The sequence below is a fragment of the Aspergillus pseudodeflectus genome (genome assembly GCF_044049435.1).
Source record: "Aspergillus pseudodeflectus strain CBS 756.74 chromosome Unknown BJX68scaffold_15, whole genome shotgun sequence".
Taxonomy (NCBI): domain Eukaryota; kingdom Fungi; phylum Ascomycota; class Eurotiomycetes; order Eurotiales; family Aspergillaceae; genus Aspergillus; species Aspergillus pseudodeflectus.
Genome location: NW_027263791.1, coordinates 252076 through 275924, shown reverse-complemented (window position 1 = coordinate 275924; position 23849 = coordinate 252076). Strand labels below are relative to the sequence as shown.

Sequence of the window (23849 nt, the reverse complement as noted above, 5' to 3'; positions counted from 1 at the left end):
TCCTTCCTTTCTTCTGTATGATATCACACCATGTGGGTTGATTTTTTTTTTTTTCCTGTGCTTTAATCTAGTTGCTTGTTTGGGTGGCATTCAGGATGGGAAAACTTGGTCCCTCCCGGCGCAAGGTGCTTCGATTTCTTTGATACGAGTGTTGATGGGCTTCAGCTTGATTTTTCTCGGCCATATAAGTCAATCTAACTACTTCATACTATCTCGTCTTTATAGTAGCGTAACTGGCTTGAGAAACAGTTTCTCATGCCGACTTGAACGTCCTATACGCACTGCCATTCAACCACAATGCCTTTGATATCAAAGCTACCTCCCCCAAGATCAGGTTTCCTTACTAGTATTGGATAATACACCGCCTAGACCGACCAAACAAGTCCGAAACTCTGCCCGCAAAATTCCCTCCCACCGCCTAATTTTTCCCTCTCTTCCCCTCACCAGTCACCACCGTCACCAACCAACTTTGCTCCATTTCCGACCTTACACCAGTTAAGATCTTAAAAATCACTTCACGATGCGGGTATGCGCCTCACACGCCCCTTGACTATAATCCTTTCCAGAATTGGACTCCATTTCGCTCCTGAGAGAAACAACTAACAGTGTACAGATCATAAACCCCCAGTCCGCAACTCTAACAAACATCGAAGTCCTCACCTTCCTCTCCGCAAACCCGCCCCGACGACCTCCAAATCCGCCTCCGGGCGTGAATCAGCGCCACTGGATCCCAAGTCCTGACTTGCGCGATCATAATACAGTCGTTAAAGAGGTATGGTTTTACCCCGCGACCAGGAGCGGCAGCGGCGGCGCTACAGTAAGCTGAACACTGAAGGCTAACCGACTCGATTACTTGATATAGATACACAACTACGCAACCCGCCTCTCACCGCATCTACTCCGCTATCCACAATATACATCTCCATCATCAACAGAAAAGCCCGGAAAGAGATCCGCGGCGCCGGAACCAGAAACAGCACTCGACATCGCGCTGCGCAATCTGATCACACGGTTACAGCCCTATGGCCTGACGAAGGGCGAGGTGTTGATGCTGATTAACCTGGGCGTTGGGTTACCGGCTTCGGGGCCGGCTGTGGAGGGTGGTGAGGGGGAGGAAGGAGGAGATACGGCTGAAGCAGGTGAGGGGATGGATGTTGATGAGGGTGCTGCGGAGAATGGAGCCGGAGAAGGAGGGGTCGATGGGGAGGAAGGAGGGGAGGAAGGCGAGGCGGGCGATTATGGTGCTCTGGCACTGGTTGATACCGTGATTGAGGAGAGAGAGCAGAGATTGAGCGATGAGGATGTCACTGCGATTTTGTCAATTATTCGGGAAACGTTGGGAAGTGCGACTACGTAGTCGCTGGTTTTTGTCGAGAATTCACATGTATAGATATGTACGTGGGCGGGTGATTTTTGGATTATCTGGCTTGGCGTTTGGAATACGGTGAAAAGCATGGAGTACTGGGTTCAGCTGTTTATTGACTACAGCTATTTGCATACTAGTAGCATCGCTCGCATCTATCTGGTATCTTCGGTAACAGCAAGGAAATATAAAACAAAATATCGGAAACCATACGCCATCCACTGGAGTAAACAGTCTCCAACGCCAAAGGAATGGTGCACAATCTGCACTTGGTACTGACATGCAAATACAGTGTCACTAGAACTCTCTCCCCTTCACCAGATTGCCCCACTGGTTATAAACAGGTCCGCCGTACTCGTCGCCGGCCTCTTCGCCAAAGACCCCTAGATCATCGTCGAAGAGGTCACGTTCAAACCCAGCACAGACTTCCGGGTAGTCAATCCACTCGCCCTTGTCGGTCCAGACACCACCGGCACCACCACGCTGGTCCCATGAGTTCTGTCCGCCTAGAAGGGCTTGTTGCGCGGCGTCGAATCCGGTCTGCGCGCGTATATACTTGCGGAGAAGGGCCCGGCCCCAGGGGAAGTACCACATCTTCGACCACCAGGTGTCTCGGATAGTCCCCTTGTCTTTCATATTCATGTGCACCAGAACGGGGACTTCTGCAGAATGGACATTTGTGAGCAGAGGAATGTTGTTCCATGTCCGGTTTGCTGGGAGATGGTCCAGAGTGTCGTTCCACGGCGGGTTTATGTATTCGTCCTTGTCAAATTTCGGTTGCTTGAACGGATTGCCGAGCTTTTTCTCTGAGATGTCGTCGGGTAGCAAGAGGCGAGATTCACGGGGCACGCGGTGCTCCATTTGCGCGGTCGAGGTCTTTGTGACATTGTTGTATCGCAACCATTCGACGTCTTGCTTCGCATTCACCGCGTTGAAAAACAGCCGAGACTCAAAGTCCACGCCAATTCCGTATTCGTACCGTTGTCCGGATTGAAGTCGCGGGTTAACCTTGGTGATGTTCGTGGCCTCGGAAATGCCAATCCACCGGTTCAGAGTCTCTCTCAACCCGCTTGCAGTTCTCAGCCGTTCTAGCTCGCGCACATACTCCTGCCGGCCGTACATCTGCGTCAATGCCAGATAATCTCCGTCAACAGCACGGTGCTCCTCGACAAACCGCAGGACCTGAGCATAAATCAATTTGAGGTCCGCCACCTGCCCAATGACAGCACCAGGCTTGAGCCAGCGGGGCCGGGTCAAAGGTCCCTGCGTGTCTGTCTTCCATCCATACGCATCCGGCGGGAGGGTAGAGCGAGGGACAGAAACACAGCCCGCATCTTCGGCAAGATCATGGAAGCATTCCTTGCTAGCCGAAAAGATCACACGTTGCGAGTATTTTTGCATAGTTTCCATTACATCCTTGCGGAAAGGCCTCTCAACCGTCACCATCCCGTACTTCTCTCGCAACTTGGCATTGTTCTCGCGCAACAAGTCTTGATAGCGCTTGACGAGCACCTCCGGAGGTAATTGGAAGAAGATATCGAAGCCGTCCACAATCAGCACAATGTCGTGATCCTGCAGTGTCGGCGTATATGCTAGAAAGTTGTATATTCCCGTGATTCTATCAACCATATAGTCGTGGCCTGCAGAGCCCTCGGGTAGCTCTCTCCCGTAGCGGACTAGAGTCGGCGGCGGGTAGTTCAGGATCATGGCCGAAGTCAGGGTACGGCATAGGTCGGGGGTGCTCCGCGTTGCGGGGAGCACGAGATGAAAAGAGGGATTGGTCTTTTGTAGATTATCGGGGAGGGTATCATTATGTTCGAGGGCGAGTCTCGGGGAAACGATTGTAGCGTCTTCGGGCTTCTCATGGAAAGGGTGATACGAAGGGTACTCGGTCCAGTAGTTGACTTCCGGCTGCGATTGTCAATTGTCTTCCATCCCAATTCTTCTACAAAGAGCCTTACCTCGCGATGTGATCGCAGCAGTACAACTAGGAAGAAGAAACATGCTGCGACTGTGCAAGCAGTCCGAATCGGTCGCGGCCGCGGACGACGGACTAAGCTCTGTTGTAGGAACCCCGTCACAGACAAGCGCCATGAATTATACTGATCCACCCAGGGACCGGGCAGAGAGCCGTCCAGGCCGTTCAACAGGCCACGAGAGTCCATGTGGACGCGAGAACTGAGCTGATATCTTTCGAGAGCAAGGGGGCGGTTGTCGATTTATCTGTACAACAAGAAAAAGTTGACACTGGACATTCCGGCGCGAGCGTGGCTGCCACGGAGGGAGTTCGAGAATACTTTGCGCAGGGACGAGTGGGATTGACAGGGAAAAAGAAAAGGAGAAGATCAACGAGTGTGAGAAGAGGCCATGTTGCAGTCATCGACTCGCCGTCTGGGATGACGACAGCTTCAGCGATCGCCGCGACCGAACGAGAGTGCGGAACCTTTGGTGGTGACAGGAGCACCCAAGCCGTTTCAGATTTTGGGCTGCCAGTTTCGATCTACAGCCACAAGCCTTAGCCAACTTTTATACTACAGTTCCTTCATACAAATAATTATTTCATCACTTCCATCTGGTAGGTATACACATGTCTCTGTCATACAAAGCCTTTCAACTGCCAGCCAGCCAAGCCAGCTTCTATACTATTTTTTAGTGCTGGCCGCGTAATCGATGATCAGGACCCCAAATCGTGCCGTTTCAGGTTGACAGCGCCGGTTATTGGTGGATTTGGCCTATACAATCCGATTGATCTTCATCTTCACCACTCTCTTTGTGCTCTTCGTCCGAAGACTTCAGGGACCAGGGACCAGGGCTCTCCATCCTGTCACAGACATGGCAAATGCTTGCTGTGTAACATGATTGAACCTCGCATTGATGGGAATCGCCCTCAACTATGACCCAGGCTCCAACATGAGAAGCATCATACTTTCAGCGGTAAAAGTGGATGTTGAAGATCTATGTATACTCTTTGAAGTCATTCGCAATGCCATGGCAAGGTATATAGCAAGGAACACAAATAACCCCACAAAACGCCTGTAGACCATGAAAACAAAGAAGAATGCGTGCCTCTATCACTCAAGATAAATCTCCTCCCGTAATCTTTGCAAGTTCCTAAAGATCCCGCCTCCAGGCCCCTCACTCTCCTGTCTCTGATGCCCCCTCGCAGGACCAGAAGTAGAAGCCTGCTGTGAGGGCGCCGCCGCAGCCTCGATCGCCCTCTGCCGCTCCTCCACCACCTTCGCCAACCCCTCCACAAACCTCGTCCTAGCCTTCTCCTCCGCCGTCCCCTTCCACACCAACGCCAGTGCCCGTAGACCTTCAACCCTGCGTGTCGCAGCCTCAACCCCCTCACGATCCAGCAGCTCCGAGATCTCCGCGCGGAACTTCCTCGCCACTTCCTGTCCCTTCTCTTCCCTGCTATGGGCATCGGGACCCGGCTCCGGCGCGGAAACCGAGATGAACGAGGAGGCGAGGGAGGTCTCGGAGGGCGGGAGCGGCCACTCCATCGCGTCTCCAAAGGTCTGCACGACGTCTTCCAGTCGCGCGCGCACTTGATTCAGCGTTCGGAGGTTGATTATATAGTCTGGCTCTTCGATTTTTCTTGTAGAGTCCTCCTTTGCGTCTTCCGTGCCTGCATTCTCCGTCTCCTCTTGTTCGGGCTTCGCTCCGCTTGTAGACTCTGGACTCGACCCCGGGGCAACTGTGAACCGCGCAATCTCGGCAGCAAGCCCCTCCGTCAATAAATCTGATAATGTTATCGTCTCGCCGCGGAGGACTTCAACCTCGTACGCGAGCCGGTTCCCGCTGCGGAGGATCTCATCGGCAAGCGTCGTCAGGGCCGTAGAGTGTCGGATGTTTTGTGCGTTCGTTTGCGTGAGGATAGACTGGACGCGGGTGGAAAGGTCTGTGAGATTTACACCACCGCGCGAACTCTGAGTTTGTGATTGTGCGGGAAGCGCCAGTGGGGGGAGGACATCGTTCAGGTAGTCGACAGGGTCGAATGATGGGTTTGTGTAATCGGGGGCTGGGATGTTTGGCAAAGCTGGTTGTTGCGCGGATGGCGGGGCGGGACTGGGAGGTTTGGATGGTGCCATTGGTATGTATTTGGAGGAGGAGTGGTTCAAATTGACATCTCGAAGCTGGGAATGCCCACTTGGCCCGACAGCTGTACCTGAGCCGCAGAGCAGGATGTCCCCACATCTCGCCTTAAAGACGGAGTGTAGCCCCTCACCGCCCACTTTTGCCTATGTAGTATGAGCAGGAAGGCTAAGTTGGCTACTATCTACTAATATAGATTATTTGATCCTGATCTTACTTGGCTGTATTTGGAGAAACTTGAAGTGCTCCGGTTCATGGTTGTGGAGAAGACGTGGTTGTATATCATAAATGATGAACTCAATTAATTCAATCTCAAAAAAGAAGGCGGGTATCGTGGTTCAACTAGAAAAACAAGGCCATAGGGCCAGCATTATAAGAATTCCATATTATGTCCGTCTCTCATGTCGTTGCTCAGGGGCGTTGCGCTCAAATGTCCTCCACCACACGTGCGTTGATCGCGTGCTGAAACCCATCGTCGTTGTGTCCAGCGGGAGACGCGTAGCGGCTGGGACCTTCGCCAGCACCCTCGGCAGTCGCCAGTTGCTGCTGGATAGTTTGGTTGGGTGCAGGAAGGAAGATGACCTTGCTGTTGGCCGTCTTGGCCATTGCTTGCATGGCCTCCAGGTAGCGGATTTGCATGGCCGGAGCAGAAGACAGAATGTCGGCGGCCTAAAGATGATTAGCGTCGAATCCTTAGCGAGGATGAGCATGAGTAGCATACCTGGCGCATGAGTTTGGCAGACTCGACTTCGGCGCGCGCAGCAATAACCTTACTCTCACCAATACGCTTGGACTGAGCGGCCATCGACAGAGAGTCCTGGAGATCATCACTGAAGATGATGTCCTTGATGAGCATGGACTCGACGTTGACACCCCATCCGGCGGCAACTTCCTCGATAATCTCCGATGTCGACTGTGCGATCTCCTCGCGGCGCTCGATCACATCTTGCAGGACGCGCGCACCAATGACATGGCGCAATGTCGTCTGCGTACGCTCGACGAGCGCTTGACGAATGTTCGAGATACCGAACGCCGATTTGTGAGGAGAGACGACTTGGTAGTAGATAACGGAGGTTAAGTTTAGGGTGACGTTGTCCTTGGTCATGCAAACCTGGCGAGGTACCTCGACAATCTGGATCTTGACGTCGATTGTGATGAGGCGCTCACTCAGGGGGTTAACCTTGACAAGACCGGGGTCCACAGCACGTTCGAATCTATTGAACCATTAGCTGCGCTCGTATCTTCAAGCTTTCAGAGATACACACCGGCCGAATCGCGTCACCAGACCGACATGGCCTTGATCAACGGGTCTGAAGGGGTTCGGGCAAGGGCAGCATGGAATAATGCCCAGGGCTCCGATACATTCACCAATGGAATGCTCTAAAGTAGAAAATACTATCAATGCTAGGTCCTTTGTTGGGCTTCCAGGAGTATAACTTACTGAAAGACGCGTACCACCCATGCGCTTCAGGGTTGCTTTCATCATGCTCAATCACTGAAGCATACTTGGGCTGCAGGTCGGACAGGCGGGGTGGCTGGACGTTTACGAGCCCCTCAGGTCTGTGGTTGACAGGGGCCTTGCCGTTGATGCCGGAGCTTGCTTCAGCGGACATTGTGAATTGAAGTTATTAGACTCGTAAATATGATAATAAGAAGGACTGGAAGACACGAAGATGCTTCCAAGTTCTGGTGTTTATTGTTGAAGTTGAGACTAGGATGAAAAAAGAAAGGGTGACTCCGGGGTTTAAGTAGCTTCCAACTCAGACGGTGATCGGGATGTAGGACGTCACCCAAATCTTCCACGGTCGGCAAACACGGCCCCCATCCCTCTGCCCTGGCAATGCACTAATCCGGGGTAGTCCACTGAGGCTCGCATCGCATTGGACAGGAGGCGGAAACTACCTCCGCTCCCAAGGCTGAGCCCAGAGTGGGCCATCGTCTTGGGTGCTTGGTGACCAGTCACGATTCATCGAGGAAGGTGCTGTTGGCAATGATCCTTCAAGAGCACAGCAATTTGTTACATCATTCCAATCAGTCTTCCAGGAAACTAAACGCCCGAGCAGCTAGCACTGCCGCATCCCGTGGTGAGTTATCTGGCTAGCGGTTGACAATCCATCATGTGAGCTTCTTGGGTATGAGAACCAGTCTTCATGTTGGTCTTGTGGAACTTGGATGAGCTGTCAGCAAGATCCCGGGCACGACGCATGCACGCACGGAGCTATCCCGTTGATGCCAGTCGCTATACAAAGCCTCGTTACTGGTACTCAAGCACATTCTCAACGATACGTATACGCGATGCCGAGCGCCAGAGTTTCGATTGCGGCACCGAGCAAGGAATTCCGATTCGGTTTGCCCATCAACTGGGTCTGGGCGACGGGCGCAAAGGGGCTGTGCTCCACAGTCCAAAGTTCTCACTGGCCTGACCTCGTATCACCGGATTGAGGAATCGGCAAACTTTCCGATGGGCAGCATGCGATCGGCCATAACTTAGTCATGGCGTGGTTGCTAGCGAATGGACATTTTCCAACATCTGGAACTGAAGCCTCGTTGCCATCGTGGCGGAGAATGGATTAATCGTGGAGGAGGCGAGAGGGCCTGGAACTTTCATTGAGTTGTGTTGGTTTCATAGTTGGATTGCAAGGATGAGGCTGATTCCTCCTCGGCACCCTGCAACTTTGATCCACTACCGGGTGGCTATACTGGCCAAAAGTACCAATAGCTCTCAGGTCTGAGCCTGGTATCTAGCCCTTCGAAGAACATCGCAAAGGGACCTCGGGATCAATGGTCGAAGCTATACATGTATTCGTGACGGAAAGCTAAAAATAAACTACTTTGCCATATGGTGTTAGTATATTTTGGTTTTCTCAACAAAGAAGCATCATTGGTCTAGTGGTAGAATTCGTCGTTGCCATCGACGAGGCCCGTGTTCGATTCACGGATGATGCAGTATCTTTTTGCTTTATTCCTTTCCGCTCTTCCAGCTTACCTCCTACTACTCTTACAATACTCTTACAATTCCCGTTTACCCACTGGGAAAGCCAGTGCTTAATTTTTAAAAACTGTATTCAATCCTCCGTACGGCGAGTGCGAGGCATAGTCAATTTTGCGCCTCCATTGCGCCTTTCTAATATTGGTCCCGCATAACCCTAGACAAGCGCAATGCGCATGGCACCATCGCCCCTGCCTACTCTGAGGAATCGCGCTTTTTTCAGCATAACATGCGCTGTCGAGGCGAGTGCGGTGGCGCCTATCGCTATCTCCCTGTCAGAGCATCCATCGTACCTTCCGAGTGCGGAATTCCATGCTCTCGGGGCAGGCGCGATGGGTTGATCGCTCCTGCCCGTTCCGGGTACCGTGTCTACTCAAAGTAGAATACTCCTCGGAGCAGGTGAGAGCGTCCATAATTCTTCTCGTTCAGCAGTCCTCGGTCATCTTTAAGATTGTGGGAATGGTGTTGGAAAGAGCACAGGGAGCAGTTTCTCCGAGATATCAAGTATATTCTCATATAGTGGTAAAGTATGCGGTATTGAAGGGTACAGGTTATCGCCCAGTTGTTTCGCAAAATATGTTTGTAACAACGCTCTCTAAACACAAGCTTCATCGAAGGGTAAGTCGTGCACCGCATAATATCATTTGGCGTCAATCATGCCTTGTTGTCGGCGAGAATCGTTCTCGCCTGTTCAACACAGTAGTAGCGACCCCATAACAACGTCTACCAAGGTAGTTGCAAGGGTGTGGGTAAGTCGGTCCCTAAGACTGGCTCCGCAGTCCCAATATCCCTATCATGGCGTAAATTAGCAGAGCGACTATCATCTCATCCAGGGAAAGGAAGCGTACGCAGGACCCCGTGGCGCCCAGTATTGCCCAGTCTTTGTGATATCAAAGTCGTCAATGAAAGCAGCGAGTGATTCGGCAGCTTCCTTGGGTGTAACAGCTGGAACTATATTAGCGAAATCTCTGGGAACAGGACTAGATAGAGCTCACCCCCACCGGCATCCCAGTACTTATCAAATCCGACACTCTTGGTCATTTCCGTCCGCATGAACCCCGGATGGACAAGACCCACGGCAATGCCATTCGGTTTCAGATCCAGACTCAGGAGCTTCCCCACCATGTTAAGCGCCGCTTTGCTCGCATGGTGGCCATAGTTCCCACCTCCCTCCTTCTCATGGCGTAAGGTGATGCTGCCGCTCTCGCTACTGACCAGGATAACCTTGCTCCCCTTGACTAAGAAGCCGGACTTGACGAGCTGCTGAATAATAAAGACGGGTGCAATTGAGGAAGTAGTGTACATTTGCACCTCCTTGTCCCAATCTGGCGTGTCGAAGTCCTCGAATCCAAAATACCCCGCATTGATGATCACAGTCGAAAGCTTGAGGGACGCAGGGAGTTGTGAGACAAGCTTTTGTCCAACATCAGGCTTTGTAAGGTCAATTCCGGGAACCCACGAAACGCCGGGTTGTGCTGCTGGCCCTTCATCAGATCGAGTCGTTGCGAAGACTTGCTGCGTTAAGTGTTTGGATGCGTATAGATCTCGGAGGGAAGCGCCCAGACCCCTGGTAGCGCCAATGATAAGAACGTGGCTGCTCATCTTTGATTTGATTGATATTTTCCGGAAGGTCGAATCGACTCTGTGAGCTTTCACCCCATAAATACTTGAAATACCTTGACGCAACCCCTCCTACAAATGACGTAAGGTATCATGGTGGTGGATGAAGATAGGTCACCATCGTGGCTCTATATCGCCGAATATCTTTGCAGCCCCCTCCGGTAACAACAGCACCACCAAGACGAGCCTGCCAACGAAGGCTAATTATAACCCTACCAAGCGCCTCAAGGGACCATCCATGGATCATGAAACCCCCAAGCTTGCTCGTTTGTTTCAACCGCACTGCCACTCCACCCCGCTAGTACCGCAAGCTTAGTCAGCTGCTCCTTCCTTGAGAGTCAGGTAGTAGCTGAAAACAGGATTGAATGAAGCGCCAATCATAACCCCAGCCATCTGGCTTTATGGTGGTCAAGTTTTTTCTCCAGTGGTGATGAAGCTGGAGCCTTGTTCTCTATGTCGGTCACTACTTGATAATGAGTTCCCTTATACACCTACTCTCGTCCCATGTGAAAAGAGCCCGCGCTTCCAGTCTGAGGAAGAAGGCTGAAAACGAAAAGCGCACAACATCGAGACATAGGGTGTTTCCGTCTTCTTCCTCACTGTCTGTGTATGTCACTCGCTGGACCTAGAGCTGCATGGTTGAGTCAATGCTGATGTGATCTTAGTGTCGCCAAACTTCCCCCGATTCCAACGTCCTCCCCGTGGGATCTCCTTCCGGTCGAACTCCAGATCACAATATTCGCCCACTGCGGTGTCACGGACTTTCTTCCCCTCAAACTCGTCTGCAAATCCTTTAATCAAGTCCTCTCCACGCATGAGCAATTGATCGCACGCCAATACCTCCGCCAGCGCCGCCACGGAACTCTCCCGTCGCCGATAGACAATCAAAGAACATATACACGAAATCCGGCAGACGATGTAGTTCTCTTGTCAGACCTCTTCCCACCCGCGAAGAGCGCCAAGGGTGGTCATCTGTATACTTTTCGCTATGTGCATAGCCTTCGTCGGCGGCAGAAGCTCTGTTCGAAATTGTGCTACTATCTGGCGGACCGTGTGATGGACCGATTTGTACACAGTGAGCCAGTCTACATGAAGAATAGATTCCCTTCAAGGGCAGACCGAAATGAATTCATGAAAAGAGCAACTGGGAGAATCTGGTTTCATCTCTCACCACTCATGTGGGTCCTCTACCTCACTACAGACTGATCTGGCATGCTAATCAAGCCATGTAGGTATTACGCTTTGTACTTTCTCGAAGCCTACGCGGAAGCTCGGCGCGAACAGACAAATATTCTTTTGCACGACTTCGAGGCTGGACGACTACCTGTACCGATACCACCGCATGTCCGCAAAGACATGCATCGCGTACTGCAGCAGAAGATTGTGCAAGCGCCACCGTTTACAGATACTTCAACGCTCCTATCGACACACCATTGCATGCAGCTCTTAGTCCACTATTTGCAATTCACCGTACCTCCCGACGAGCCGGTAGTCTCAGATGACAGTTGGATCGGCTCCTTGCTGACGGTGTCGCCATTTATCCGAATCGTGGAATACTTTTCAGCGGAAATCGGAGACGGTGGCAGCCAGCGCATGCAGCGGAGAGACTTCATGAAAAAATTTCACAATGATATCATGATGTACGAAAAGGACGACATGAACTCGTTGGTATTTGAAAGTGCACCGCATGTACACCTTCATGGCGCTGTGCAGGACGTCTGGTTTGACGTTGTCAAGGCTGAGCTGGCGACAAGAAGAGCTCGGAACCATGACATGGAAAGCGTTGTGGTCTCGGACAATCTGCCTATCGTATTCGGTTGCCCTGACTGCCGACCTCCAATGCATGGGGAGTGGCATACATGATTCATCTTTTACTGGCGCCCTTTATTTTTCCTTCTTCGGTGTATGGCGTTCATAAACGGGCTTCAGTCAGGGTAGGCGGCTGATTTTGCATTGCAAGCTGGAGCGATTGTCTTTTCTGGTCCATCTTCATCGTCATTGAAAGCATCACTCTCATATACAATTTTACGGAGTACCCTAAGCCCTACAATAAAACGGGCGTGTCACGTGCGATGTTTTGCTTAGTTTGTCTCAAGTCGCGTCTTGAGACTCAAGTCAACTTTTACACCTCAGTCCATCAAAACATAGATTATCTCGGATATAAGTAAGACTATAGCAAGAGGAAGGCTTTTCCAGACATGTGATACCCTCTGTATCTCCAGTTCCAAAATACCACGAACGGCCCGCCAAGATCAATCATAACCAACCATAGCGATGGCCAGCCCACACCATCTACTCAATACCTCATGGACATCACATCGGCTCTCACCCCTGTATCATGGAAGCGAACATTCGTCTCTTCTCGAGCAGCCAGCACTAGAAATCTATGCCAACAGGCTGAGAGACCACCTCACCAACTCGCTCGCCGACGCGCAAGGCTGGCGCGCCCCCGAAGAGGACACAGCCGGGGTCTCGAACACTGGCGCTCTAAACAGCTGCACCTGGGAACCGATCACCTCGCTGTCATTCTTGAGCCCGCAGCCTGTTGAAGATGAGGACGAAGATGCACAACCAGTGGGAATCCTCATAACCTTCGGCTACGAGCACATCACGTACAAAGCGGCTCTTCTCGCCAACCCCTCAATATTACCATCAGGTACCAGCCAAAAGGGCAAACAACCGCAAAGAGGACGGTCGAAGCGCACCTCATCGACTTCTTCATCAACATCAACATTTCTACCACTCCTCTTGACACGTCTCCCGAAAGCGCTACGGGAACAGTTCATCGCATTCCTTTCCTCGAACTTCGACACATATGTGTCCTCCCTGCGCTTCTCATCTGATGTCCTCTGTGATCTTCTTCAGAGCTACGTGGGAAACTTAACCTCTGCAGAAGGAGGCAGTGGAGGAGAAGGGGCGGATTCCGTGCTGATAGAAGACATCATTCGTGAAATGCACCTAACCCTCTCCTTCGCCCCGCCCATCGCACCCTCTCTGAAGACCTTGAATGTGAGTATACCCCGGGAGACGATCGCGAGTTTCCTGCGGACGACCACCGGGTCTTCTCCGGCGGGAGATGGGACTGAGGATTCTGGGAGGCGTGTACTTTCTGGTCTTTCGGCCTACTTGCAAAAACACCTTGCCATGGAACTGGGCCTGGGGCTTGGTGATGGTGGTGTGACGCTGTCTAGTGGGTATGTGCGGCTGACAAAGATTGCGTGTGCTGGGTTTGTGATTACGGGGGAAGGCCGAGTCAAGGTTGTCGGGAAGGTTGCTCAAGCGGGTGAAGACGAGGAGGGCACGAGGGATCGAAGGATGCTTATGGGTGGAGAGGCGCTTGTACGGGCTGTTTTGGGGAGGGCTAATGCTGGGATTCAGAAGGGCAAGTCGTGATGCTCGGTTGTACAAAAATAGGAACATTGTTTGTAAGGAGTTACGGTCGGTTGGGTTTTGGAAATCGATATATTGATACCACTTTTTAGGGAGCGGAATGACATGTTGATATACTATGTGCTGCTAAGTACAGTTTAATCTATTTTCTACATTTCTCAATCATATCAATTAGTATGTGCGTATTGTTAACCATGTACGTCAGTCAACGCCTGAACCCCTCCAAAACATTCCCGCACGTGGGTGCTTATGCACTCAGGATACTCTGTGTTCGGCTCTCCGTCTCAGCCAATTTGAGCGCTTCATCAACATGTCCGGCCACATGGGACATCCCTCCGCATCGCTCAATGATACCGCTCCGCTCAAACATGCGGTAAACATTGCGGTTGGGGACGCGACAGAAGTATACCCTTGCCCCAGCCTGCACATAGTTATCAACGATCTCGTACAGGACTTGCGTTCCGGAGCCGTCGATACTAGTGACACCGTGAACATCAAAGATCACGTTTTGATTGTGCTCTGCAGGACGACTCCGTGGCATTGAAGGATGAGCACGATTGGTGCCGTACATTTCAAGTCGGCGTAGTCGGTTCTTGAGGTCTCCGGTATTTGCGAATGTCAGAGGTTCAGGGATTTTGACAATCAAAGCCCCTTCAACCAGCTCAACATTCTCTGCGTGAAGCTCGGCGTTGTCGAATCGGTCACTCCCCTCCACCTTGCCGAGAATTTGGATCCGAGGCTTTGTCGAGTGCCGAATAAGAATGAGGACCGACAATCCCATCCCAAGGGCGATACCTAATTCCAGCGAATAGAAGATGGTCGAAACGAAAATAAGCATCATCAAAGCCAACTCTGACCATCCTCGTAAACGGACAAAGAAGCCCAAGTCATGGGGACACTCCTCGATGAGAGAGTAGGCCACAACAGAGATCATAGAGGACAGCACAGCTTTCTACTCCAGGTTAGCTATGCGTGCAAAAGGGTTATGCCCGAGACTGACCGGAAGATAATAGAGATAGGGCAAGAGAACCAGGATGCAAAGCAATGATATAAGGCTGAGCATGATATTGCTCATTGGAGAGCGAGCACCAGTCGAGGCATTGACTTTGCTTCTTGCGTATCCACCGAAAGCGGGGAGTGACAGGAAGCACCCACCTACAACGTTGGCGAAACCTAGTGCAACCATTTCTCTATTAGGGCTGACTTGAATTCCTTGAACACCTTTATTTTCGACACCGGTAAGACCTTTGGCAGCCACAGACGATTCGAAAAAGCCAAGCAGCGCAATGATAAACGAAGTGCTCAATGCGGTACGCATGTGCTTCACATATTTGACCTGGAAGGGCCACTCAAAATCAAAGACACCATTGCCGGAATCCTTGGTTTCACCCAAAATTTCAAGTCCTTTGTGGTGCCAGCCGAGTTGCTGTGTCAAAACTGCTGAGAGAACAACAACAATGATTCGGTCAGGAAAGTAAATCACCTGTGGATACCGTGGCTGGATGTGTCTTTTAAGAGTCCTGTACGGCAAAATGATTAGCAGGATTCTTACTCTAATCGATGGGGACGTACCGGAAAACCATAATAATGGCAAAACTCGCGAATGCGACAGCTGCTGTTAAGCCATGAGAGTGTCCGATATTTCGAAAGATAAATACCAGCTTGTCGATAGTGCTCCCGTGAGTTACTCCCGCCTCTTTTGCTTCTGCGGCCAAACCAAGATCGGGGATAAATTGGTCCACGAAAATAACAAAGCCGATGGCCGTGATGAAGCCTCTTAAGAAAGGCCGGCTGAGGACGTTATCCAAAAAGCCCAATCTGAATATCCCAGCCACCAAAATCATAGCACCGGCCAAGGCAGTAGCCACTCCGACAACTATTGCATTGGCAGCCTCGTCTTCCTCTCCTGAAGTTCCCTGATTCACACTGGCCTTGACAATCGTCCCAGTCAGAAGCGATCCGGCTGCTTCTGGTCCAAGAACCAACAGTGGCGAACTTCCTAGTATCGCGTATATGAACGGTTGGAAAACGAAAGAGTAAAGACCGTTAGTCGGGGGCGCGTGGGCGATGTTCGACAGAGAAAGTCCCATTGGAATGTATATCGAGGCAACTGTCAGGGCAGCGCTGAAATCGCCTCTGAGATAGGATAGACGGTATTGAGTTATCCAGTTGAAGAACGGGATATAATACGATATATACCTGGGCGGAGATTAGTCGCTGTGACCCTGGAACCAAGATGCCAAAACCATCAACGTACATTGATTTACTATGTTTTACAGGAGGCGGTGATGAGCCGCCAGCTACTGGTATATTCTCTGGGCCTTCAACGCTTGGTGTTCCGCTGGTAGATTGCTGGCTAAGGTCCCCAAATACGCGTGATCGTTCGCCCCCAATCTCGGGCATAGAGGTCGTCCGCCATCCAGGATGCTCATCAGTCATCACTCGCGGAGTGAAGGTGCCATGATTACAAGAATCTCCCAAGCCGCAGGGAGGATCTCGGCGGTCGTACGATCTCAACAGCGGAGTTCGAGTATTGACTTCTTGTGAATCACCTCTTGCGAAATCTGTCCTGCTCATCGTATCGGTGTGCGCTCCGGAGCGAGATACTAAGCTAGGAGACGAGGAGGCCCGGAAAATGTGGAAGATCCTGTCCCGGAGGGAACGGGTTTGATCCGCGTCGGAGGGCCTGAAATCGGTCATATTCGAAACGAGCAGTCAAGATGCGGTTGAACCCATGTAGCTGCTGGTTATGGATGCGGTACTCTATTGATTAACGATGCGAAAAGAACGAGGAGAGGTAATTCAAGGCTGAAGTTGAGTAGTAAAAATGAGCCGCTCCAAGAAGGGCTGCACTAGTACACCGACTCGAGTCAGCATTCAGCAAGGACGAAGAGCTACCACGGCACCTGGAAGAGCAAACGTACAATGCATAGTTATAGCGGACTCATAAACAGCGGGGTTGATCGAGAACGTTACTGCAGACAGTCTGCTGATTCCCTTTTCACTTATGAGAAATGTCGGGTGGCAATTATACAACCGGCGGGTGCATTAATGAGGAGTGCACTTGGGGTACGGAGTACGTAACTTCAAAGAAAGTAGATAGCCTCAGGCTTCAATATTGCCGGGCGGCAAATACTATATCCCACGTGACTCAATCCGAAGCCCAAAGTGGGTTTTGAGCCGCCACAAAGCGATTTGAAGGAATTGTGCTGCGGTCTCAAAGACAATCCACCACGTCGATTCTCTCCCCTTTTCCGCAAAACCTGTCTTGTGAGGGTCTCATCCGGTATAATCTTACTTCGAAACTTGATATCCGCCAAAATCCACTTCTCTTCAGTCGCAGCCGAATAGCCCGCAACCAGGCGCAACCCCGCCAAAATGTCTTTAACAAATTGTCGGTTCTACGAGGAGAAGTATCCGGAGGTGGATAGCTATGTTATGGTCAACGTGAAGCAGGTACGGCATTGAAATACCCGTTACACACTCCATCGTCGTCAGGAATATACTTATCGTTCCTCCGAATATCTGCAGATTGCCGAAATGGGCGCCTACGTGAAGCTCCTCGAATATGACAACATCGACGGAATGATTCTGCTCTCCGAACTTTCGCGAAGACGTATCCGTAGTATCCAGAAGCTCATCCGTATCGGCCGCAACGAGGTTGTCATTGTGCTCCGTGTGGACAAGGAGAAGGGTAAGGAACGCTTGCGCGAAAAGAAACACAGCTTCTAACATAGTCCGCCTTTCACAACAGGTTACATTGATCTTTCGAAGCGACGAGTTTCTCCCGAAGATGTTATCAAGTGTGAGGAGCGATACAACAAGAGCAAGGCGGTACACTCGATTTTGCGTCACGTCGCAGAGGCTACCCAAACCCCTCTTGAGACCCTATACCAGCAGATTGCCTGGCCCTTGAACCGGAAATACGGCCACTCCCACGATGCCTTCAAGATTTCCATCACGTGAGGGCGCTATTATTCTTCATATAGAACCATGCCGCTAATGAGTCATATCCTTAGAAACCCTGACGTGTGGGCCGATGTCGAATTCCCCAGCGACGCCGTGAAGAGAGAGTTGACTCAGTACATCGGAAAGCGACTTACCCCTCACCCGACGAAAGTGCGTGCCGATATCGAAGTTACTTGCTTCGGCTATGATGGTATTGATGCGGTCAAGAACGCCCTGCGGACTGCTGAGGCGGAGAACACCCCTGAGAACCAAATAAAGGTCAAGCTTGTTGCTCCTCCGCTGTACGTTCTGACTAGCCAGTGTCTGGACAAGGCGCACGGCATCAAGATGCTTGAGGAGGCTATCCAAAGGATCGAGACGACGATCAAGGGGTCTGGCGGTGGCTGCACCGTCAAGATGGCTCCCAAGGCTGTCACCGAGCACGATGATGCTGCTCTCCAGGAACTTATGGAGAAGCGCGAGCGTGAAAACATGGAGGTCAGCGGCGATGAGAGCATGTCTGAGAGTGACGAGGGTGTTCCTGAGTAAATCGGCGGATTTACACATATCAACGAGCGCCGAGCCTATAGGCCGGTCAGGACAGAGGTGGTTGAGGGTGTGTATATCTCCGTAAGGAGTGTCGAGATGGAGGTGGTGGAAGTCGATTTACGATGCCCGGGGGTAAACGGTAGACGGCCAAAAAGTTCATTAGAAGGGTTTCCGGACATGACACGAATTATGAGACGAGAGACGGTTTAATTCGCTCAGAGCAGGATCTGAATTAACAGCGGTGTCGAGGCGAACCTGGTTGACATGTGGTATCTCACGGCAAGAGGTGCATTGTTGATCTCCTCGAGCTTTGATACGGGTTTGGAAATCTCGATATTATTATGTTCCGATGTACATAAGCTTCTTCATCTGCGCTGATGGGCCAGTTAGACATCTAGGTGCCATAAAGCTGCCATAAGGCTGCGAGGACCATCCTGGAATCTCAATAGGTTCGCTTCCAAGGCTGTTTACATGTTTTCTCTCCAAAAAGGGAGTGGTGGCAGATCTGTAGTCATAGGACTCGCATGATAGCCATATTTGCCATCGACTTCAGCAGCTGAAAGCGGAATGGATTTGACCTTTGAAGCTTTGCGATCTTAATGGTTGGTCCAAGCTGCACGATCAATAGTTCACCAGATGTGGCTGGGGGCTGAGAACAGAGAACCCGAGGGGTGGGGCAGGAGATCGACCGCTGGTTATAAGGTTAGATCCTCCAGCACTGCGAGACGGGGTTTGTGATCTTTCGCATCTCCTTTCTTTTCCTTCAAGATCAATCAATCGGTGACTGAAGATGGGTTGGCGCGATATTTTCTCCTCGGACGCAGCGCATGTCCGTCGAGATATGCAGCGGCATCGATGTACGTCACCAAATTCCAACCATCTCGACCTGCGGGAACACCCCAGCTGACACAACCAATAGTGCTCCCAGCTTATGCAGGAGAAGAGGTAACACCTAGCCACCCCGCAAAGGAGGTGACCAAGGTCGCTTTGCGGTTGAAGTACCAAATTGAACAGGTTATCCCCTGTGAGCTGGATGAGGACTCTATCACTAGTCCCAACAGCAAGATCATCACACAAAATGTGGTCGAGACTGCTGTCCAGGCGGGAGGAGATGACCTTCGTGACTGTGTCCCATTCTGTCTACTCGTGTGCCTGCGATGGTTCAAACGCCAAGCGTCGCTTGAGTTGTGGGATGCTGACCTCCATGAGCTTCGAGCGACGGCGTGTGAGGTCATAGCAAAGCGGATGTAATTAGTTCCAGTGCAGACACATACCAAGTATATCTTGCTGATGATCATATAGTATCGAAGCGGAAGAAGACCAGGATCATCTCCTTGTTCATGTTCTGCTCAAGCGGCACTCCATCTTTGTTGAGGGAGAGGAAAGCGATCCCGCCAATGTCATCGAGCGCGCTGTTGACCTTCATGCTCTGAGGATTATCGGCTCTTCTGGATACCAAAAGTGTATCAAATATCTTTGGAATGGCTGGCTGTGCCAACAGCAGGGAAACCCGACCAATTTCGTCCCATATCTTGAACGGGATAGCACCAGTTTCAGGGTTCACTTCCACCCGGATCGGATGAGGGCGCCTATTTACCAGAACGCGTGCCAGATCCTGTTCTCACTCGTCTACTTGGCTTTGTACACTGAAGTTATCAACACCGTCAATCCCACTGGAGACCTGGATATTGTCGAGGGCATACTCTATATCGTGACCCTCGGGTTTATTTGCGACGAGGTGACAAAGTTGTGGAAGATTGGAACAAACTATTTTGATTTCTGGAACGCCTTCAACTCCACGCTTTATATGCTCCTGGCCGTCTCGTTTTTCTTGCGGGTCGCTGCTTTGACACATTCTGCTTCTGCCGGCGATGAGCAGAGACAAGCGTTGAACAAACTGAGCTACAACTTTCTGGCCTTTGCGGGACCAATGTTCTGGATGCGCATGATGCTATACCTCGACACATTCAAGTTCTTCGGGGCCATGTTTGTGGTACTGCGGGTGATGATGAAGGAGAGCTTGATCTTCTTCGCCCTGCTTTTTGTGGTCCTCGTCGGATTCTTCCAAGCGTTCACGGGTATGGCACAGGTCGACAGTGGCCCGCTCGTTACGAAGAACATCATCATTGGAATGGCCAACAGTATCATGCAAAGCCCGGAATTTGGCATGTTTGAGGACTTCGCATTCCCTTTTGGTATTATCCTCTACTACTTCTACACATTCATCGTCTTGACAAGTAAGGGCCCTGAACATTGCCATTAGCGCCACCACTGACAATTTGACAGTTCTCCTCAATATCCTGATTGCTTTGTATAATAGTGCCTACGAAGCTATTTCCGGGAATGCTACTGATGAATACATGGCTATGTTCGCCCAGAAGACAATGCAGTTCGTCCGAGCGCCGGATGAGAATGTCTTCATAGCCCGTAAGTCTACTGTTCTTCACTTATACCTACTCAGGCTGACGGTGATGAAGCGTTCAATCTTGTGGAGATTCTATTCTTGATTCTCCCTTTTGAATGGTGGCTCTCCAGCGAGAGATATGCCAGTCTAAACGACATCGTGATGGCCATTATCTATTCACCCCTTCTTCTTGTCATTGGATTCCTAGAGGTCCGTGAGGCGCGCCGAATCAGAAGCAATCGCCGCCGCGGAGAGGAAGATGATGACGATGTAGAAGAGTGGGAGCACATCGCCGAGCAAGTTGACTTTGAGCTGGATGATACCTGGAAGCAGTCCGTCCGCGAGACGTCTCCTAATGTGCACGTGGATCAGTGCAGCCTTGAGGTCGCCAAGCTGAGGGAGCAGGTCCAGAGCCTGACTGAGGTGGTCAGACAATTGACCGAAGACAGGATGGCTACGAGCTTTGGTCACGGAGAGTCGAGCTCCAATGCTGCTGATTGATTCCAACTGATGCTTGCTGGTGAATATTTCATGTTGACTATGCGCTTAGTTACGTTTTGAGCGACTGTATCCTGCTTAGTATGACCCCCCTTTGCTTTGAACATGTGAACGTGTATATGTGGGAATGTCTGGTGGGTTTGGTGCCTGTTTGTCCAATGGCTTTTCTGCCGAGATGTGATGACTTATGTTACGCTTGGACGTGTTGCAGTCATTCCTTTATAATCCATAATGTAGTCATCGAGTACGTTTTCAATCTGCCCAGAGCCGTCTGTAGTCATCTTCCTCTCATCTTCTCAGGCTCCGTTGCGTCCCTCCTGCAGGTGAGATCCCGCCGCATTACTCCGCACATCCTCTCATGCGTACGTTGGGCAAAGGCCCTTAACATTTCAAACCTTGCTTTGACCGCTTGTGATTGTGGTCCTACTTGGCGCCTCCCGTGGAATCCCATCGGCTACTTCAAGGATCTTGTTGTGCAGTCGAGGTCCCACAGGTCACGTATCAAATCGGAGGCTCCGGGCCTTAGAGAGTCTCTGTCACACCCAAGTCCCTGAAAATCTCTCGGGGAGTTTCCAGGCATTGAGCTATGTTGCTGGACGCATCGACACCCAGCGCAACTGCAGGTCTATGTAACAGTATCATGAGGACGTTTATTATCATGCTGCGCAGATATTTCAGCTGGGACCAAGCTCAAATCCAACTTGTGTTTTCTTTCCCCGGAACACCGGTGCCAGATCTTCACCTCGCAAGGAGGCTTTACACACGGGTTTTCATGGCCCTTTCTTGAATTGCCAGCCAGTAGGGTCTAGGCGTCTTTTAGTGGTCTTTTCCTGGTGAACATGGTTGAGATAGTATCTTTGCTCTGATCACTTTACCATCGTCCTGGGCGCACTGACTCAATGGCCCAGACTGTGAGAAGTATGCTTACTTTTTTCTTGCTATCGTCGACCCCGAGTTCCGAACCTTCAGTCATAAGACCCTTGATCCGGGGTAATGGTAGCTTTCTCCACAGGCATGTCCATGCTCTCTACAAATCGCCGCTGGCGGTCTCCCAGGGGAATATCTGTTTAAAAGGACTGGGACGATTCCAACTCCCCCGGTTCCCTCTGTCCAGCCAATTCTCACCTCGACCCTTGAGTATTTCACCCCACAAATATGCTGCTCATAGCAATCATCACTCTCTTCCTTGGCTTTACCACCTCTGTTGCCGGAAGATGCGGTACTAGGCCTCCTTCTAATACCGTCAGGGCTCTACATATCGAGGCCGAAGTCCAGGAGAATGCGGCCAACGCCCGAAGAACCCTTGATCAACGAATCTTCGGCGTGACCGTCAACACATACGTTCATGTCATCCAGCCAGTGGGCTCGACGGTTGATCTTACCGCGCGTGCAGTTGAGCAGGTAGCCCTCGCTCTGTGTTGCAATGGATATGGTGTCTCCGTAAGGAGAAACTAAGTCGCCATTTTACCTAGATATCCGTCCTTAACACGCATTTTGCAAACTCAAACACCGGCTTCCGATTCAACCTCGTCAGCCAGCAAACGATTCAGAACGACGCCTGGGTTGATGTCGTCCCGGAGTCCGCACAGGAGTTCGAAATGAAATCCACTCTGCGTCAGGGCCGCTATCGTGATCTGAACGTCTACATCGTTACCATTGAAAATGACCCACCAGTCCTAGGATACGCGTAAGGCCTGCATCTTCCCTTCTCTTCGTCACCTCACTGCGCCGAGCAATCAGCCAGGCAAGGAGGCATGATCCCATGGAGCCCCCATGACTAACATTACATCCGGTTCCTATGTTTAGTACCTTTCCAGAACAACACCCTTCGCAGACAACAAGGTCTCTCGACGGCGTCGTCGTCATTCCCAATTCCCTCCCGGGCGGCGTGTTCCCCAATGACCTAGGCCTAACAGGCGTCCACGAAGTCGGCCACTGGCTCTCCCTCGTTCACACCTTTGAACCCGACCCGAACTCCACGCCGGTGACGGGCTGCACTGGGCCCGGTGATTATATCATTGATACGCCCGCTGAGGATTCGCCGGCGTATGGGTGTCCTGTTGTATGTTTGTCCTTCTCTTCTCTTCCCTTGTCCTTTTCCATGTCGGTCGGTTGGTGCCAATTGGACGAGTGGCTAAATGCAACGATCGTATGAACAGGGCCGAGACTCCTGCCAGAACCAACGGGGCCTGGATCCTATCACGAATTATATGGATTATACGGATGATGCTTGCATGACGCAGTTCACGCTAGGCCAGGGGTTGAGGATGAGGACGCTCTTCGCGACTTTGAGGAGCTTCGTGTGATGGCCTGATTAGTGGTATGCTGGCGTTGATTTGGGTTGAGTATTTTATGCGTTTAGTTTACTTCGGATTTCGTGGATTCGATGGATCGAGCTGGTTTATCTCGAGCGATACTATGGGCAAGAATGATAATGTTTGAAGTATACTTCTAGTGAATTGACAAATCTACTGATGCTTGTGGGAAATATGTCTAATGCATGAGATCGAACCCGGGTCCGAAATATATACTTCCCGGAACAAAGGGCCATGTGGCGCACGGGAGGTTAATGGTAAAACCCTAATCAAAGAGAAGTTACGCCTGGCTAAAACTTCATCAAGTCGAAATTACTGACTAGAATAGACAACATCAAATTCGAACCAGGCGGGGGCTCATAACAGGTTGAAAGTGGCAAAACCAATGTTCGACGAGAGAAAAGCACGACGAAAGAGATCTCATTGTCGACAGATATTGTGTTAGGGTACTTAGATAAATATAAACACCACGTTCTTCAACAAGCAGCCCGGCTAGCTCAATCGGCAGAGCGTGAGACTCTTAATCTCAAGGTTGCGGGTTCAACCCCCGCGTTGGGCTTCAGTTCATTCTTTTTTTTTCTCCGTGCTTTCCGTTCCTTCGCCACTCGCCACCACCGTAGGAGTATACCCAGACCGGGGCCGCACGATACTCCCTTTATCACACCTAGGAACCGA

General features: G+C 51.1%; 11 protein-coding genes and 2 non-coding genes across 13 annotated transcripts; 8 read left to right on the top strand and 5 right to left on the bottom strand.

Annotated features, from left to right (window-relative positions):
- The first annotated feature begins 246 nt into the window (after window positions 1-246).
- Window positions 247-1509, top strand: BJX68DRAFT_56241 (uncharacterized protein). The gene is made up of 3 exons (XM_071049401.1): window positions 247-526; window positions 614-772; window positions 863-1509. The coding sequence occupies exons 1-3, from the start codon at window positions 521-523 to the stop codon at window positions 1355-1357; spliced, it is 660 nt and encodes a 219-aa protein (XP_070900469.1). The 5' UTR covers window positions 247-520; the 3' UTR covers window positions 1358-1509.
- On the bottom strand, window positions 1509-3800 carry BJX68DRAFT_56244 (glycosyltransferase domain-containing protein). Its single transcript, XM_071049402.1, has 2 exons — window positions 3325-3800; window positions 1509-3274 (listed from the first exon to the last, which is right to left on the bottom strand). The coding sequence occupies exons 1-2, from the start codon at window positions 3526-3528 to the stop codon at window positions 1661-1663; spliced, it is 1818 nt and encodes a 605-aa protein (XP_070900468.1). The 5' UTR covers window positions 3529-3800; the 3' UTR covers window positions 1509-1660.
- Window positions 3801-4173: 373 nt separating this feature from the next.
- Window positions 4174-5533, bottom strand: BJX68DRAFT_234501 (uncharacterized protein). The gene has a single exon (XM_071039751.1). The coding sequence runs from the start codon at window positions 5455-5457 to the stop codon at window positions 4435-4437; it is 1023 nt and encodes a 340-aa protein (XP_070900467.1). The 5' UTR covers window positions 5458-5533; the 3' UTR covers window positions 4174-4434.
- A 152-nt stretch (window positions 5534-5685) lies between these two features.
- BJX68DRAFT_234499 (slipin family protein) lies at window positions 5686-7177 on the bottom strand. Its single transcript, XM_071039750.1, has 4 exons — window positions 6903-7177; window positions 6727-6841; window positions 6183-6675; window positions 5686-6130 (listed from the first exon to the last, which is right to left on the bottom strand). The coding sequence occupies exons 1-4, from the start codon at window positions 7072-7074 to the stop codon at window positions 5888-5890; spliced, it is 1023 nt and encodes a 340-aa protein (XP_070900466.1). The 5' UTR covers window positions 7075-7177; the 3' UTR covers window positions 5686-5887.
- A 1159-nt stretch (window positions 7178-8336) lies between these two features.
- On the top strand, window positions 8337-8407 carry BJX68DRAFT_t69. Its single transcript has one exon. It is a non-coding gene; the product is annotated as a tRNA-Gly (tRNA).
- A 533-nt stretch (window positions 8408-8940) lies between these two features.
- BJX68DRAFT_234495 (oxidoreductase, short chain dehydrogenase/reductase family superfamily) lies at window positions 8941-10349 on the bottom strand. Its single transcript, XM_071039749.1, has 3 exons — window positions 9446-10349; window positions 9299-9395; window positions 8941-9240 (listed from the first exon to the last, which is right to left on the bottom strand). Exons 1-3 carry the CDS (start codon window positions 10050-10052, stop codon window positions 9174-9176), a joined length of 771 nt encoding a protein of 256 aa, XP_070900465.1. The 5' UTR covers window positions 10053-10349; the 3' UTR covers window positions 8941-9173.
- A 44-nt stretch (window positions 10350-10393) lies between these two features.
- On the top strand, window positions 10394-12139 carry BJX68DRAFT_56128 (F-box protein). The gene is made up of 3 exons (XM_071049397.1): window positions 10394-10677; window positions 10736-11248; window positions 11303-12139. The coding sequence occupies exons 1-3, from the start codon at window positions 10544-10546 to the stop codon at window positions 11931-11933; spliced, it is 1278 nt and encodes a 425-aa protein (XP_070900464.1). The 5' UTR covers window positions 10394-10543; the 3' UTR covers window positions 11934-12139.
- Window positions 12137-13531, top strand: BJX68DRAFT_56179 (uncharacterized protein). Its single transcript, XM_071049400.1, has one exon. The coding sequence runs from the start codon at window positions 12345-12347 to the stop codon at window positions 13461-13463; it is 1119 nt and encodes a 372-aa protein (XP_070900463.1). The 5' UTR covers window positions 12137-12344; the 3' UTR covers window positions 13464-13531.
- Window positions 13532-13540: 9 nt separating this feature from the next.
- On the bottom strand, window positions 13541-16648 carry BJX68DRAFT_234490 (SulP family inorganic anion transporter). Its single transcript, XM_071039748.1, has 5 exons — window positions 16385-16648; window positions 15718-16312; window positions 15033-15659; window positions 14461-14980; window positions 13541-14412 (listed from the first exon to the last, which is right to left on the bottom strand). Exons 2-5 carry the CDS (start codon window positions 16158-16160, stop codon window positions 13708-13710), a joined length of 2295 nt encoding a protein of 764 aa, XP_070900462.1. The 5' UTR covers window positions 16161-16312; window positions 16385-16648; the 3' UTR covers window positions 13541-13707.
- A 91-nt stretch (window positions 16649-16739) lies between these two features.
- BJX68DRAFT_56148 (translation initiation factor eIF2 subunit alpha) lies at window positions 16740-18352 on the top strand. Its single transcript, XM_071049398.1, has 4 exons — window positions 16740-16916; window positions 16992-17154; window positions 17215-17422; window positions 17480-18352. Exons 1-4 carry the CDS (start codon window positions 16839-16841, stop codon window positions 17955-17957), a joined length of 927 nt encoding a protein of 308 aa, XP_070900461.1. The 5' UTR covers window positions 16740-16838; the 3' UTR covers window positions 17958-18352.
- yvc1 (putative potassium ion channel Yvc1) lies at window positions 18353-21121 on the top strand. The gene is made up of 5 exons (XM_071049399.1): window positions 18353-18814; window positions 18877-19204; window positions 19260-20194; window positions 20244-20384; window positions 20435-21121. The coding sequence occupies exons 1-5, from the start codon at window positions 18748-18750 to the stop codon at window positions 20860-20862; spliced, it is 1899 nt and encodes a 632-aa protein (XP_070900460.1). The 5' UTR covers window positions 18353-18747; the 3' UTR covers window positions 20863-21121.
- An 893-nt stretch (window positions 21122-22014) lies between these two features.
- Window positions 22015-23165, top strand: BJX68DRAFT_265521 (zinc metalloprotease; the record flags this gene model as incomplete). Its single annotated transcript, XM_071045269.1, has 4 exons — window positions 22015-22260; window positions 22332-22546; window positions 22666-22921; window positions 23019-23165. The coding sequence occupies 4 exons, from the start codon at window positions 22015-22017 to the stop codon at window positions 23163-23165; spliced, it is 864 nt and encodes a 287-aa protein (XP_070900459.1).
- A 495-nt stretch (window positions 23166-23660) lies between these two features.
- Window positions 23661-23733, top strand: BJX68DRAFT_t70. Its single transcript has one exon. It is a non-coding gene; the product is annotated as a tRNA-Lys (tRNA).
- Window positions 23734-23849: the final 116 nt, after the last annotated feature.